Source organism: Tachysurus fulvidraco, chromosome 10 (genome assembly GCF_022655615.1).
Source record: "Tachysurus fulvidraco isolate hzauxx_2018 chromosome 10, HZAU_PFXX_2.0, whole genome shotgun sequence".
Taxonomy (NCBI): Eukaryota; Metazoa; Chordata; class Actinopteri; order Siluriformes; family Bagridae; genus Tachysurus; species Tachysurus fulvidraco.
The window spans coordinates 16187362-16201234 of record NC_062527.1 but is presented as its reverse complement, the minus strand read 5'-3'; the positions used below and the strand labels follow the sequence as shown (position 1 = coordinate 16201234).

The window sequence follows — 13873 nt, the reverse complement described above, 5'->3', positions numbered from 1 at the left end:
TATAATTTTTTTTCCTCTTCTGTTTCTATACATCTGTAAAGCTGCTTTGAGACAATGTGAATTGTTTAAAGCGCTATACAAATAAATTGAATTTGCATTCAGGAGTGTGTGTGTCATAGCAAAGGGGGAAATATGTGACACTGAAAAATAGGTGAAAGCTGAATAGTTCTTTCTTTACATATCCCAATCATGGCATAATACAGCACCCTGGAGCAGAGTGGGTTAAGGGCCTTGCTCAAGGGCCCAACAGTGGCACTGCTGGGGCTTGAACACTGATCCTCCGAACAAGAACCCAGAGACATAACCATGTGAGCCACTGCTGCAGCAATATTAACGCCCGGCTGGTCAAACACACGACTAACTTAATAAACAAACAAACAAACAAACCAACAAATAAAGAAAGCTAAGAAAAATAACAATACCTGATAGATCACAGAACACATGAACTTAGTTTTAAAAGCCATTATATAAATCGGTTGCACGCTGTATTTATCCAAATCATGGCGGTTCATGAAGGTTAATCCAGGGTTTATTAATGTACAGCGTAAAACGTCAGATAATGAAGAGCCAGGAGTAATTGTTAAGTATGAGCAGTGAGAAACATTAAACATTATAACCCAGGATTGTCTTTAGCCGCTTGTTTTTCCACCAACAGCACACTGTGCAGGACCACAGCAATGACTCGTCACTGACTATGTATGTACATATGTACATTCTTCCTGAACCACCTTTCCCTTCCGAAATGTATGAAAGGACATGATATACAGTAAGATGTTAGGAAAATCTGTCTGTTCCAAGACAGAGCATTGTTTCTAGCGAGCTCTGTACAACAGTTGTTAAAGTTTAAAGCAGAATGATAAATGCAGCAGTGTGTAAGATTTTAAGTGTTGACCTCTCACTGATTTATTCCTTATATAACTCATGGTGTGATATCACTGGCTGGCACAAGGTTCTGCTTTGATCCTGAGCTCTGTGTGCAGTCTCACATGTTCTCTCTGGTTTCCTGAATTGCCCTAAGTGTGAAGTTTGTTGTGATACCCTGTGTAGGGTGAAGTCGGGCTTCAATTGTACTATCCTCCAGTAAGTAAATAAGTAAGTAGGTAAGTGAGTGAGTAAGTGAGTGAGTGAGTAAGTAAATGAATGAATGAATGAATGAATGAATAAATTAGTGAAGAATTGAAGATGAACAAATGAATAAAGGAATGTGTGTGTAGGGTGCTGCATGAGAGTGAGTGAGTGAGTGAGTGAGTGAGTGAGTGAGAGTAAGTAAGTAAGTAAATGAATGAATGAATGAATGAATGAGTGAATGAATAAATTTGCGAAGAATTGAAGATGAACGAATGAATAAAGGAATAGTGCTCGGATCCATATCACTATATTGTCATTGATAATATATCAATTGTGAACAGTGTGTGTTTGTCCGTGTGTGTGTATATATATATATATATATATATATATATATATATATATATATATATATATATATATATATATATATATACACAGTTGAGGCCAAAATTATTAGCCCCCCAGGAATTTTGCAACATTTTCCTAAAGATCGTTCCAATGTTTGCAGCATTGATAAAACTTGATATAATCAAACATTCACCAGTGCTATTTAGAAGCTTTTGGTACATTTTGGAATATAAAATACATTTTTAGGCTTGCTTTATATCAAATATAGTGAAAATGGGGTGGTCAAAAATATTAGCCCCATGTGAATTTTCGCTTTCAAAACACACCTTAATTAATCAATCAGCTTTCAAAATACACCTCTGCAGTCAATTGGCTTCCTAACAACACCTGGCCATTCAATCAGCATAAAAGGACTCCAAGGAGCAGGGCACTTGATCACATTATTGGGCGAGACTACTTTTACTCACCATGCCAAACACAGGAAGACAAAGGAAATCAGTCTTGAGCTCAGAAAGAAGATAATGGAGGCTCATGATAACCAGGAAGGCTATACAGCGTCTAAAACCGCTGTACGTTGCATCATTGCCAAGTACAAGTAGACAAATTCTGTAAGAAACAAACCGGGGTGTGGTCGTAAGCACAAGATTTCAAGAACTCTGGAGAGGAAAATAGTCAGAGATGTCAGCAAGATGCCCCAGATATCTGCCAAGATGATTGTTGCTGACCTGGCCTCTTCTGGAGTTGATGTGTCAAGGAATACAGTTGTGAGGGCTCTTCATTGTGGTGGGCTTCAGGGCCATCGTACCAGAAGAACCGCTTTACTCAAAAAGCGGCACATCACAGCCAGACTGAGGTTTGCCAGTGAACATATGAAAGATAAAGATGAGTTTTGGGAATCTATGCTTTGGTCTGATGAGACTAAACTGGAACTGTTTGGGCACATGGATGTTGCTTATGTTTGGCGAAGAAAGGGTGAGGCCTTCAACCCTAAGAACACAGTTCCACAGTTAAACATGGTGGTGGGAGCATCATGCTGTGGGGCTGTTTTGCAGCTTCAGGCACAGGGAGCCTTGATCGGGTGCATGGCATCATTAAAAAAGAAAATTATGTTGACATTTTGAGGGATAATATGCAGAAATCTGCTCGTAGTCTAGCCTTAGGTTGTCGCTGGGCCTTTCAACAAGACAATGATCCAATGCATACATCGTAATTGGTCCAACAGTTCCTGAAGGATACCAAAACCAAGGGTCCTGGAGTAGTCCACACAGAGACCAGACCTCCATCCTATTGAGAATCTGGCGAGTGCTCAAAGTGAATGTCCATGCTCGGAAACCACGCAATTTGGACCAGCTGGAGCAATTTGCAATGAAAGAATAGGCTAAAATCACTCAGGAGACCTGTGCCAACCTAGTACAGAACTACTCTAAGAGGTTGTTGTCAGTTGTGGCTCAGAAAGGGTACACTATTGACTATTAATGACCAGGGGGCTAATAATTTTGGACATTTCATTTTTGCCCTTTCTTGTTTCAACTCACAATTTCAATTAAATATCCTAATCAAACTTAGTGGACATTTTGTCTTTGTTATTTTGGAAAGAAATACACTATAAACCACTTGTTGTTAATGGTCATTTCCATGGAGAAATCAAGAGTTTTGTCTAATTTCATAAGGGGGCTAATAATTTTGGCCTCAACTGTATATATACACACACACACATACACATACAGAGCTACAGGGAAAAACAAGCAGTAAATTATTTCCTCTGGCTATAATAATGAACCTGATTCATCTGAGTATTAAGTGTGTGCAGCTTTTCCTCTCCCACTCAGTACCTGCCACTGATCCTTCGACCGAATTCATCTGATCAGACGCATCGCCGTTACAACAGCTCCTGTCACTCTGGCAGCTCTGCTTTATCTGCCATCAACCAGGCGGGAGGTTAAAAACTGATTAGACTGAGTGACGTGAGAAATCAGAACTTAATGCAAACCGCACGGCTTCACGCTGCTAAAGAAACAGACTTCAGCAAACCTGTCTCTACACGATAACAAGCCAATAGCGCAATTCCGACATTAGCTTCAGCTATATTCGAGTCGCCATTCGGTTCAATATCTCGTTGACCCGCAGACCCTGCTCAATAAACACCGTCCCATCATTGTCGTGTCCCTGATGAGAGCAGTGTGTGTGTGGAAACACAGCTAATTGAAAGCGTCTGGCAGTGAATGATGGTGTTTGGCGAGAGCTGTGTGCTGCAGAGGTGTCATTTGTTCTCATTAATGCAGAAAATCTTGATGCTCTCTCAGAACCTATTACAGCTACTGGACGGGGTCACGGGGGTCATCCTGTTGCTGTGGCACAGACGAATCAGTCAAATTAGTCATTTTAGTCTCTGAGTTTAAGTGGTCAAAAAATAAAAAACAGACACATAGCTGAGGAACGTGTGGGAAACAGCTGGCTGGAAATCTATTTGGCCAAAAAAAAAAAGTAAAAAAACTGCAGAGTGACCTTCATTTTATTACAAGCAGCCAGATGTGATTTCTAAAGCTAATTCACAAATAATCTTCCTCAACTTTGTTTATAAGGACAGTGTTGCTGCTCTGTCTGAAATCTGTCTATTGAGTCGAGACACAATTTCCCATAATTACCTAAACACACACACGTACACACGCACACACACACACACACACACACACACACACACACACACACACACACACACACACACACACACGAGAACGGATAGATTTCCACCGCAGTTTAAACCTAAAACAGGAACACAGCTTCCCCTAGAGGTTTTGTGTGAGTCAGAGAAAGGTGTGTCATATACCCTGTGCGTATGTGTATGTGTCACTCACAGGCAGGGTGTGTGATGTGGGGAAGGCTTGAATTCTGTCTTTAAGGCTTTGGATTTGACTCTCCAGATGCTGTTTGTCCTCTGTGCTTTTCTCCAGCTCCATCTCCCTCTGTTTTAGCTCATCACGGATCTTCAGCAGTTGCTGCAGAAACCAGAAGAAATGACATTTTAGACACACATACAAACACACACACGCGCACAGGCACACACACGCACGCACGCATGCGCACACACACACCATATATGCTGAACTCCAACATCCCACACAACCAAATCCGTTTCATAATAATTCAACATCTCGTTAACTGGGTCACAGGAACAGGAAGACGTTCAGAATCACACAAACTCTGCTGAGATAATCCAGATATTCTCTGTATCCTTAACATCGTTTATTTTGGTCTGGACTTGTGTACAATGCAACAACAATCCCGCATTACAGTTCTTCCTGAATTAGTCTTGCTTTACACTAAAGTAGATCTTAATTTGCATCTTGTTTACACTGTGATAACAAACCAGTTCCAATTTATGTTGCCAGAGCACATTAAACCCCCCCATATTTTTTAATGATTTTAACATCATTGATTTATGAGTGCAGTCAGTGATTTTTCAATATTTGTCGGTCTCAAAGGTTCTCTTATTTTGCCGGCCGTCAATAAAATATCTATTTACAGTTAACCTTCTCATCTCTCTGACATCATAAACAATCAGGACTTCTGGTAGTTCCGAGAATATAAGTCTACTAAAGGTGGTAGAGCGTTTTCTTATTTAGCTCCCAAACTTTGGAACTTTGGTCTTCCTGTTAGTGTTCGGGGCTCAGACACACTTTCCCAGTTCAAAAGCAGATTAAAAACTCCTCTCTTTAGTCAGGCGTACACACACATAATACATCCCATAAAATTATGCACCATTACATCAGACTTGCACATTTTTATGAACAGCAGATATGTTAATTCCTCTACACTGCTTTTCTCTTTCTACTCATCCCGAGGCATCCAGACTCGATTGTACCACAGCTCCGATGGTCTTCCGTGCGATGAAGATTTTGGACCTCCACTGAGATGAGGCCGACTCTATGAGAATCCTGAGACATCTACAGATTTACCAGCTCCAGTTGGACTCTATGATACCAAGAGGAGATCTGAACTCCAGGTGATCTTTACACCAATTCAACATTTGTTGACTGTATATTTATAATCACACCCTCTAGTGTCACCCATATGAGGATGGGTTCCCCTTTGAGTCCGGTTCCTCTCAAGGTTTCTTCCTTACCAATTTAAGGGAGTTTTTCCTTGCCACTGCTGCCTGAGTCACCTCAGAGTTGCTCATTGGGGATAAATACACATACATACATACATACAAATACATACATACATACATACTGAACTATATATATATCTTGAATTTTTTACTATATTAACTCTCTATATTTCTCCTTATGTTTACCTTCTGCTCTATGTTTATGTTCTGTAAAGCTGCTTTGAGACAAAGCCCATTGTAAAAAGCGCTATACAAATAAACTCGAATTGAATTGAATCATCTATGTGGCACATGGACCACCAACACTCAACTAGTCAGAGCAAAGATCTGTAGTGAACTGTCAATCAAAATAAAAAAAACAACTACCAAACACAATTCATTGGGCTCAGACCAGACAGACTAGTCTTCTCTCCTCACACAGGCTCGGGTTATAGACATAAATATATTCTTTACCATCATCGGTGAACTCTGTTTACCACTACGCTGGTGTTTCAGAGATTTTGTAGATTTCATAACAGAGAATTTTAGTGTTTGAGGAGAACATCTTCAAATTTTAGATGTTTCTGAACAAGCACTTGTGTTTTTAGGGAGCAGAAATGGTTTTGATATTAACATTTACATATATTACAATATTTGTGTAGAAAAAAAAACATTTTTTTTTATTGAACACATTGTCCCAGGTAGGCTTGATTAAAACAGAAATACTTCCGTAACACTATAAATTCTTAAAACTCATCAAAAGTCATTTTGATCATTGCATGGGCTGTGACATGACAGACATTTGATGCTGAACATGAGCACAAGCAAACATAATTAAGAAACGCTATCTGTTTCTCTGGCAAATCTCTGGTAAGACTAAATAAATTCACCTCAGTCGCTAGCACCCAGATTCTACAAATGTCATACAAGCTGCAAAAACAAACAAAAAACAACCCTGACATCTTACGAGAAAATGAGCAGGATGCTGCTTGATCTATGTTGGGGGAGTTTTTTCCTGGCGTTGTTTCGGTATTTGTTAGCGTATCGTAATCAGAGCGATCCTTTGAGAAACAGTGAAACAGCTTGACATGAGGTCTTGGGAACAGGAAGAGGGCTCTGTATGATGTGTATTTTGTTCCTCCGGTGCCTCGGGCGCACTATGGAAACAAGACGGTCAGAAATGGTAGTGCAATTACCATCCTGCAGCCATGTGATCAAAGCCTCTTGTACTGTATTGAGCACTTGAATAAGGTCACCTTTTAGCTTCATGTCTTTGTGTCTCATGTGTTGTGTTGATGTCTCGTACCTGCTGCTGGTGGTGTGGTGGTGTTCATGAATAAATCATATGAAGGTCTGTGTGTTAAATGCAGAGTGGAGGGAAAGCCTCACTCATGTGACAGTGATTTAATATTAAGAGATCATGGAGCTACACAAGCAGCAGTGAGCTCCCTTCACACTCCTGAATGATACTGATGACATGGAGGACAGTGACACAGCAAGTTAGTGCTTGTTAGAAATCCTCGACAGCTAATTCCTACAAAACTAGCATCAGGTTTCTATCCATATTCACATACACACACAACTGGGAAGGTGTACACAGAATATAAGCTCAGATTTTGTGCAAAAGATGTGCATTTTTACAGAAAACAGGTCGTCCTGTGCCGCTTCGTAATTCAGAGCAACTCCGCTCGCTGAATCATGGAAATGAAGACGGAAGCAGCTGGAGGCCTGAGTTAATCCCGCAGGAGTTTGATTAGAGAGCCGCCTGGGTGGTGGGAACCAAACTTTGCATACATTTTAATCAAAACCTAGTGAGCTGCACATGCAGAGATTTTTTTTTTATACATTTCTTTTTTTGCGAAATACAAATCAATGTATTCAGATTGCTGTTTCCGTGTGAACTGTGCAACATGGATAACGCATCCCGAGTCTTGTTATATTCTGCTCAGAACGTCTTGTCTGTTCAAAGGTGAGAACGAGCTGAAGTGAGTCACAGCACAGTGTTAGATCTCTGCCCTGCTAGTCTCTAAAAGGTTGATGCGAGTTCAAATCCTGGCACTGCCAAGCTAGGCCCTTGAGCAAAGTCTTTAACCTTCACCTGCTCACAGCAAACACATGTCATTTTGGATAAAAGCGTCTGCCTAAATCAATAAAAGTAACCACTGGAATGCTCGTGTTCAGCAAAAGCTTCGTTCTTCTCCAAGAAGTGTCTCTTGAAGCTCGTGAAGCACATTGCAGGTTATGTTTACTAGGAAAAAATCAACACATTTTTGTGGTTATTTGAGTTAAGTACATGGCTGTGTATAAAACCCTACAGCACTTGGCTAATTAACACGTATCTGGTGAAGTCTGAATGGTGCACTGGCAACCACATGGTTTTCATTTCTGCATGTCCTCCAGGCTCCAGTGTCTCCCGTTTCTAATTTAGGGTTTCAGAGCTCTTCTCCTGAGAGCGGGGCTACGTGCCGTTCATGTGGGATTTCGGCAGCCATCCAGGACTCACGACTCATATCAAATATGAGCGAGGACAAATCACTACAGATGGGTACTATGATCTTCATCTGAGGTGTTTGTCCTTATTAATTAAACTTGTCTTTATACAGCATTAGGGTTACTTAAAGTATAGACCAAGGCAGTCAAACACTTGATTAAACCGAGCATCACCGATAACCTAATGTATCTAAGGACCTAATGAGTACTCGGCCGATATCCGACACATGATTTCAGTTTGTCAGTGTGATCTGTGGAGTGTTTGGGTAAATAGACTGGCAGAATGAAGAGCGACGTTCGTCTCTGAATGGAAAAGTTTCGATTTTCGAACGATGCACCACATTGTGGTAAATTATTTGAATTATTTGAATTACATTCTAATTATTTTAATGACATCAACTAATTGTAGACTCGGAGAAGGAATTGGTTTAAGGAGCCATTTGAGACAGGGTCTTAATACAATTCTGTCTTCAAGAGATTTTTTTTAAACTCATTCATAACCTCATCTCAGCATCGTCATGGTGTTCCAGAGGTAAACTCAGATACGGTTCGTGTCACATTCTTTATTCTTTATGTAATAGGGAAAAATCTCTATGTAAAATGACATTTTCTACAGCCGTGTCTTTAGGGAACTGTATGTAATTTTACATGTCATGTAAACAATCAGACTGCATAAGAGATAAGGTGATGTTCCAGCATCTGAGGCCAGGCTTCATATAAGCTGCACCAAATGAGCTGCACCAAGTGAGCTGCACCAAATGAGCTGCACCAAATGAGCTGCACCAAATGAGCTGCACCAAGTGAGCTGCACCAAATGAGCTGCACCAAATGAGCTGCACCAAATGAGCTGCACCAAGTGAGCTGCACCAAGTGAGCTGCACCAAGTGAGCTGCACCAAATGAGCTGCACCAAGTGAGCTGCACCAAATGAGCTGCACCAAATGAGCTGCACCAAGTGAGCTGCACCAAGTGAGCTGCACCAAGTGAGCTGCACCAAGTGAGCCGCACCAAATGAGCTGCACCAAATGAGCTGCACCAAATGAGCTGCACCAAGTGAGCTGCACCAAGTGAGCTGCACCAAATGAGCCGCACCAAATGAGCCGCACCAAATGAGCCTCACCAAGTGAGCTGCACCAAGTGAGCTGCACCAAATGAGCTGCACCAAATGAGCTGCACCAAGTGAGCTGCACCAAGTGAGCTGCACCAAATGAGCCGCACCAAGTGAGCTGCACATTCACAGACACGCTACAGTTGTTGCTTAAGCAATCCCAGGAACGCATAGCTACAACTTTAGGTAAAGGGATTCATGGGTGACTTGTGGTTTGGTGTCACTGTGCAAAGATGTTCATGAGATACAACCTCACTTCCTGATTGGCAGCTGCTCTGTCGGATTCGTCGATCCATTAAAGGGAGACCATTTGGAGTATTTTCAATTCTATTGATTTATTCTGAAGATGATATGTGACAAATTTGGTGACAATCAGACAAAATGTGTAGGAGGAGTTGAGGAAAAACATCAGAAATGGATGGTGTGTGAACTCATCTCGACCCAGGGGACCAGGGAAGCCGAGGGTTTCAATCTTGGACACACCTTCCAACACACAAAGTTTGACCCAGTGGTTTCACTAGTGTGTTGGCAGCACTTGGCACAACTTTGGTCACAATGTACCTTAGACCGTCCCCTATCATTGTGGCAAGTTTCACAACCTTTTATTAGACAGCTCTAAGACAAACTAGCTAGAATTAGAGGAAGAAGATGAAAAAGAGCGATAATAAGAAGCACAGGGTGCTCGTGCATTTTCGCTGCTTGGGCGCCTAAAAACGTGCCATCATAATATGAGGGGAAGTCGAGCTTCATTTAATTTGGAGCTAGTTCAGATTTCATAAAGTCCAAAGTAAACATTTTAAAGTACAAGATTTCAGCAAAAAAAGTGAAAAGAAACAGGATTTTTTTTGTGAAGTTAGAAGTCTATAATAAAAAAAGAGTTTCATGAGAATAATCTCCACCTGGCATTTTGTACACTGAGAAGTAAACTCGAGTAAACATTAGACACAAGTCTGTAATGACTAACATCTTGATCTTATTGAATAAAGACATCTGTGTGACTGGATTCTGATGTCTTAAGTTTGTTCATGTGACAGATCCAGGTCTGGCCTTGCAGACTTTTATTATGGTTTTAATGAATAAAGCATGTTGTGTGTGTGTGTGTGTGTGTGTGTGTGTGTGTGTGTGTGTGTGTGTGTGTGTGTGTGTGTGTGTGTGTATGGTTGCACCTTTTGCATGCCCTGCAGCGCTTGTTGTAGGAAACTGAGTTGTTGTTGGCGTGTCGTGTCTTCCTCACTGTGCTGAGGATGAGCTTTACTCTGTTCCTGCTTCAGCAGCTCCACCTCATTTCTGTAGGCATCCAGCTGACAGCGCAGACTGTCGTTCTCCTCCCTCAGGGCCTCCACCTGTGCCAGTGGTCCTGAGAGAGGGAGCGAGAGGAGAAAGAGAGAACGATGAAAATGAGCGAAATGGAGAAAGACGAAAATGAGAGAAATTCGAGAGAGATGAAAATAAGAAAAAGAGAGAGTTGAAAATGAGAGAGTGTGATGAAAATGAGAGAAAGAGAGGAGGATGAAAATGAGATAGCAATGATGAGAGAGAGAGGAGGAGGAAAATGAGGTAGAGATGATGAGAGAGAGAGGAGGAGGAAAATGAGGTAGAGATGATGAGAAAGAGAAGAGGATAAAAATGAGAGAGAGATAAAAATGAGAGAAAGTGAGAGACAGAGACAGAGAGAGGGCGATGGAATGAGAGAACGAGAGAAGGATGAAAATGAGAAAAAGAGAGAAAGATGAAAACGAGATAGAGATGATAATGAGTGAGAGTGATGAAAATGAGAGAAAGAGAGGAGGATGAAAATGAGATAGAAATGACGAGAAAGAGAGCAGGATGAAAATAAGATAGAGATGATAATGAGAGAGAGATGAAAATAAGAAAAAGAGAAAGTTGAAAATGAGAGTGTGATGAAAATGAGAGAAAGAGAGCAGGATGAAAATGAGATAGAAATGATGAGAGAGAGAGAGCAGGATGAAAATGAGAGAGATAAAAATGAGAGGAAGTGAGATACAGAGACAGAGAGAAGGATGAAAATGAGAAAAAGAGAGAAAGATGAAAACGAGATAGTGATGATAATGAGAGAGAGTGATGAAAATGAGAAGAGGATAAAAATGAGAGAGAGATAAAAATGAGAGAAAGTGAGAGACAGAGACAGGATGATGGAATGAGAGAACGAGAGAAGGATGAAAAAGAGAAAAAGAGAGAAAGATGAAAACGAGATAGAGATGATAATGAGCGAGAGTGATGAAAATGAGAGAAAGAGAGGAGGATGAAAATGAGATAGAGATGATGAGAAAGAGAAGAGGATAAAAATGAGAGAGAGATAAAAATGAGAGAACGTGAGAGACAGAGACAAGATGATGGAATGAGAGAACGAGAGAAGGATGAAAAAGAGAAAAAGAGAGAAAGATGAAAACGAGATAGAGATGATAATGAGCGAGAGTGATGAAAAAGAGAGAAAGAGAGAAAGATGAAAATGCGAGAGAGAAAGAGAGAGATAGATTAATAAAAATTTGAAATCTTGACCAAAAAAAAAAAGGAATCTGGAACAAATAAGCACCTAGCTGACAGAACCTAAATGTTCCGTCTCCTCGCGGCCTTTTGCGGACGTTTGCTCAGGTGTACGGCTCTCACACATAACATTTTATTTCCTAATTCCTCTCTTTACGAGGCCAGTAAAAGAAAATGAGCGAGTCTGGTATATAATGCTTTTGTTAGGCGGTGTTCTATTCTATTAACATTAGGACATTTTACAGGCAATAACATGGTGACTCGTCGCCTCACTTTTAAAATCATGCCTTGTTTCTTTTTATTTGTTCAGAATAAAAGAAGTGAGTCGGTTGTTTTGAGTCGCTCGGTAAGAAACGCTGCTTAATGGTGATTAAGCAGCCTGAAATGATTAGAGTATGTTTACAGATCTGCTTAAAGGACGCTGAAGGCTTTGCTTTGGGTCAGGAACGTACCTGCCTTAGCCGAGCTGAGGGGCTGTGGAGCGGTTAGCTTAAAAGTGAGTTAGAAAACAGAAGACTTTAAATGTCAACACACGAATATCACTTTCAAGCCACAAAAACACAACAATTGTTCGGCACGTTAAACGAAAAACTCAGAGGAACAGAGAGTAAGAAGTCGAAGGATGAGGAAAGATTGTACCTGGTAAGAGTGTATATGTAAGAAAGGGAAAGAAGAAGAAAGAATCCAGTGTGTGTGTGTGTGTGTGTGTGTGTGTGTGTGTGTCAGAGAGAGAGAGAGAGAGAGAGAGAGAGAGAGATGAAATGTATGATGACAGAAAGAGTAACATTTTGAATACAAACAAGGACACATGAGGACAGAAGACGAGGGCTGCAAAAACAATAGATGAAGCGTGTGCTCATGCTGAGATGAGAGAGCAGAGTTAAAAGAGTGTGTGTCAGGAAGAAGAATGAGAGAAACACATGCAATAATAGCTAGGTGAGGTGTGTGTGTGTGTGTGTGTATGTGTGTGTATGTGTATGGAGACAATAAGTCAGCCGCCGACGGCGAAGTGTAGACAGCTGAGCTAAAAGGGTGACCGAGAGACAGGAGCGAGGGAAACGAAACGAGTGGAAGAGATTAGAGAAAAGATGGCTCCGGCTGAAGTGGGTCATTTCTCGGTGCTGAGCTGCTATCTCGGACTAATTAGAGAGGATTAAATGGAGGGCATGTGTATTGCTTAATGCTTGGCTTAATGTGACATTGCTACTGTTATCAAACGGATGTAATTAAACGATTGCAATATGGTTCTTTCGAACCCATCGTTCTTTTGTTCAATGAACACGCAGCAATCAGTGTGAGAAGAAGATGAGGAAAAGGATGAGGAAGAGAATGAGAAAGAGGAAGAGCAGGCAGGCAGCCAGAGAAGAGAATCCCATTCATCTAGCTTGGAACCGGTGCAAAAAAAAATAATAAAAATGTTTGCGAGGAACTGGTTTGTCTAATGGGGGGCACGGTGGCTTAGTGGTTAGCATGTTCGCCTCACACCTCCAGTGTTGGGGGTTCGATTCCCGCCTCCGCCTTGTGTGTGTGGAGTTTGCATGTTCTCCCTGTGCCTCAGGGGTTTCCTCCGAGTACTCCGGTTTCCTCCCCTGGTCCAAAGACATGCATGGTAGGTTGATTGGCATCTCTGGAAAATTGTCCGTAGTGTGTGAGTGTGTGAGTGTGTGTGTGTGTGTGTGCCCTGCGATGAGTTGGCACTTCGTCCAGGGTGTATCCTGCCTCGATGCCCAATGAAGCCTGAGATAGGCACAGGCTCCCCGTGACCCAAGAAGTTTGGATAAGCGGTAGAAAATGAATGAACGAATGTTTAGTCTAATGGAGTTCGCTGTATCGTCAGCACTCAGGGACAGGAAGCTCAGTCAGTGAAGAAGAAAGCCCTCATTCCAGAATATGCTGTCTAGCCCCTCTGGACCATCATCTAGCTGATTAAATCTGGGCTGAAACGTTTGATTTCCCGAATCTTTCCAGATTAGTGCTGGTACAAGATACGCAGTATATAAAAGTTTAAGGAAGCCTGAACATCAAACCCGTACGTGCTCGTTGAACATCTCATCCCATTTCAGATGTATTCCTGTTAACCTCCACTCTTCAGGAAAGGTTTCCCGATTAGGAAGCCCACTACTGTAGCTTTGGGAATTCATTGTGTGCAATCAGCCACAAGAGTGTTAGTGAAGTGAGGTATTGATGTTGGGTGAGGAGGTCAGTCGGTGTTCCAGTTTATCCCAAAGGTGTACAGTGGGGTTGAGTCAGAGTCAGGGTTCTAAA

At 41.5% G+C, this 13873-nt stretch overlaps 1 protein-coding gene across 14 annotated transcripts in view; it reads right to left on the bottom strand.

The window, feature by feature from the left end:
• The window catches only part of enox2 (ecto-NOX disulfide-thiol exchanger 2), a 248762-nt gene that overhangs the window by 17534 nt on the left and 217355 nt on the right, over positions 1 to 13873 (bottom strand). For all 14 annotated transcript variants that reach the window (XM_047819522.1, XM_047819519.1, XM_027165137.2 and 11 more), the window contains 2 exons: positions 10270 to 10460; positions 4272 to 4412 (listed from right to left, as the gene is read on the bottom strand). In XM_047819522.1, the coding sequence (XP_047675478.1) occupies positions 4272 to 4412; positions 10270 to 10460 (332 nt within the window). The remainder of the gene's footprint in view (positions 1 to 4271; positions 4413 to 10269; positions 10461 to 13873) is intronic.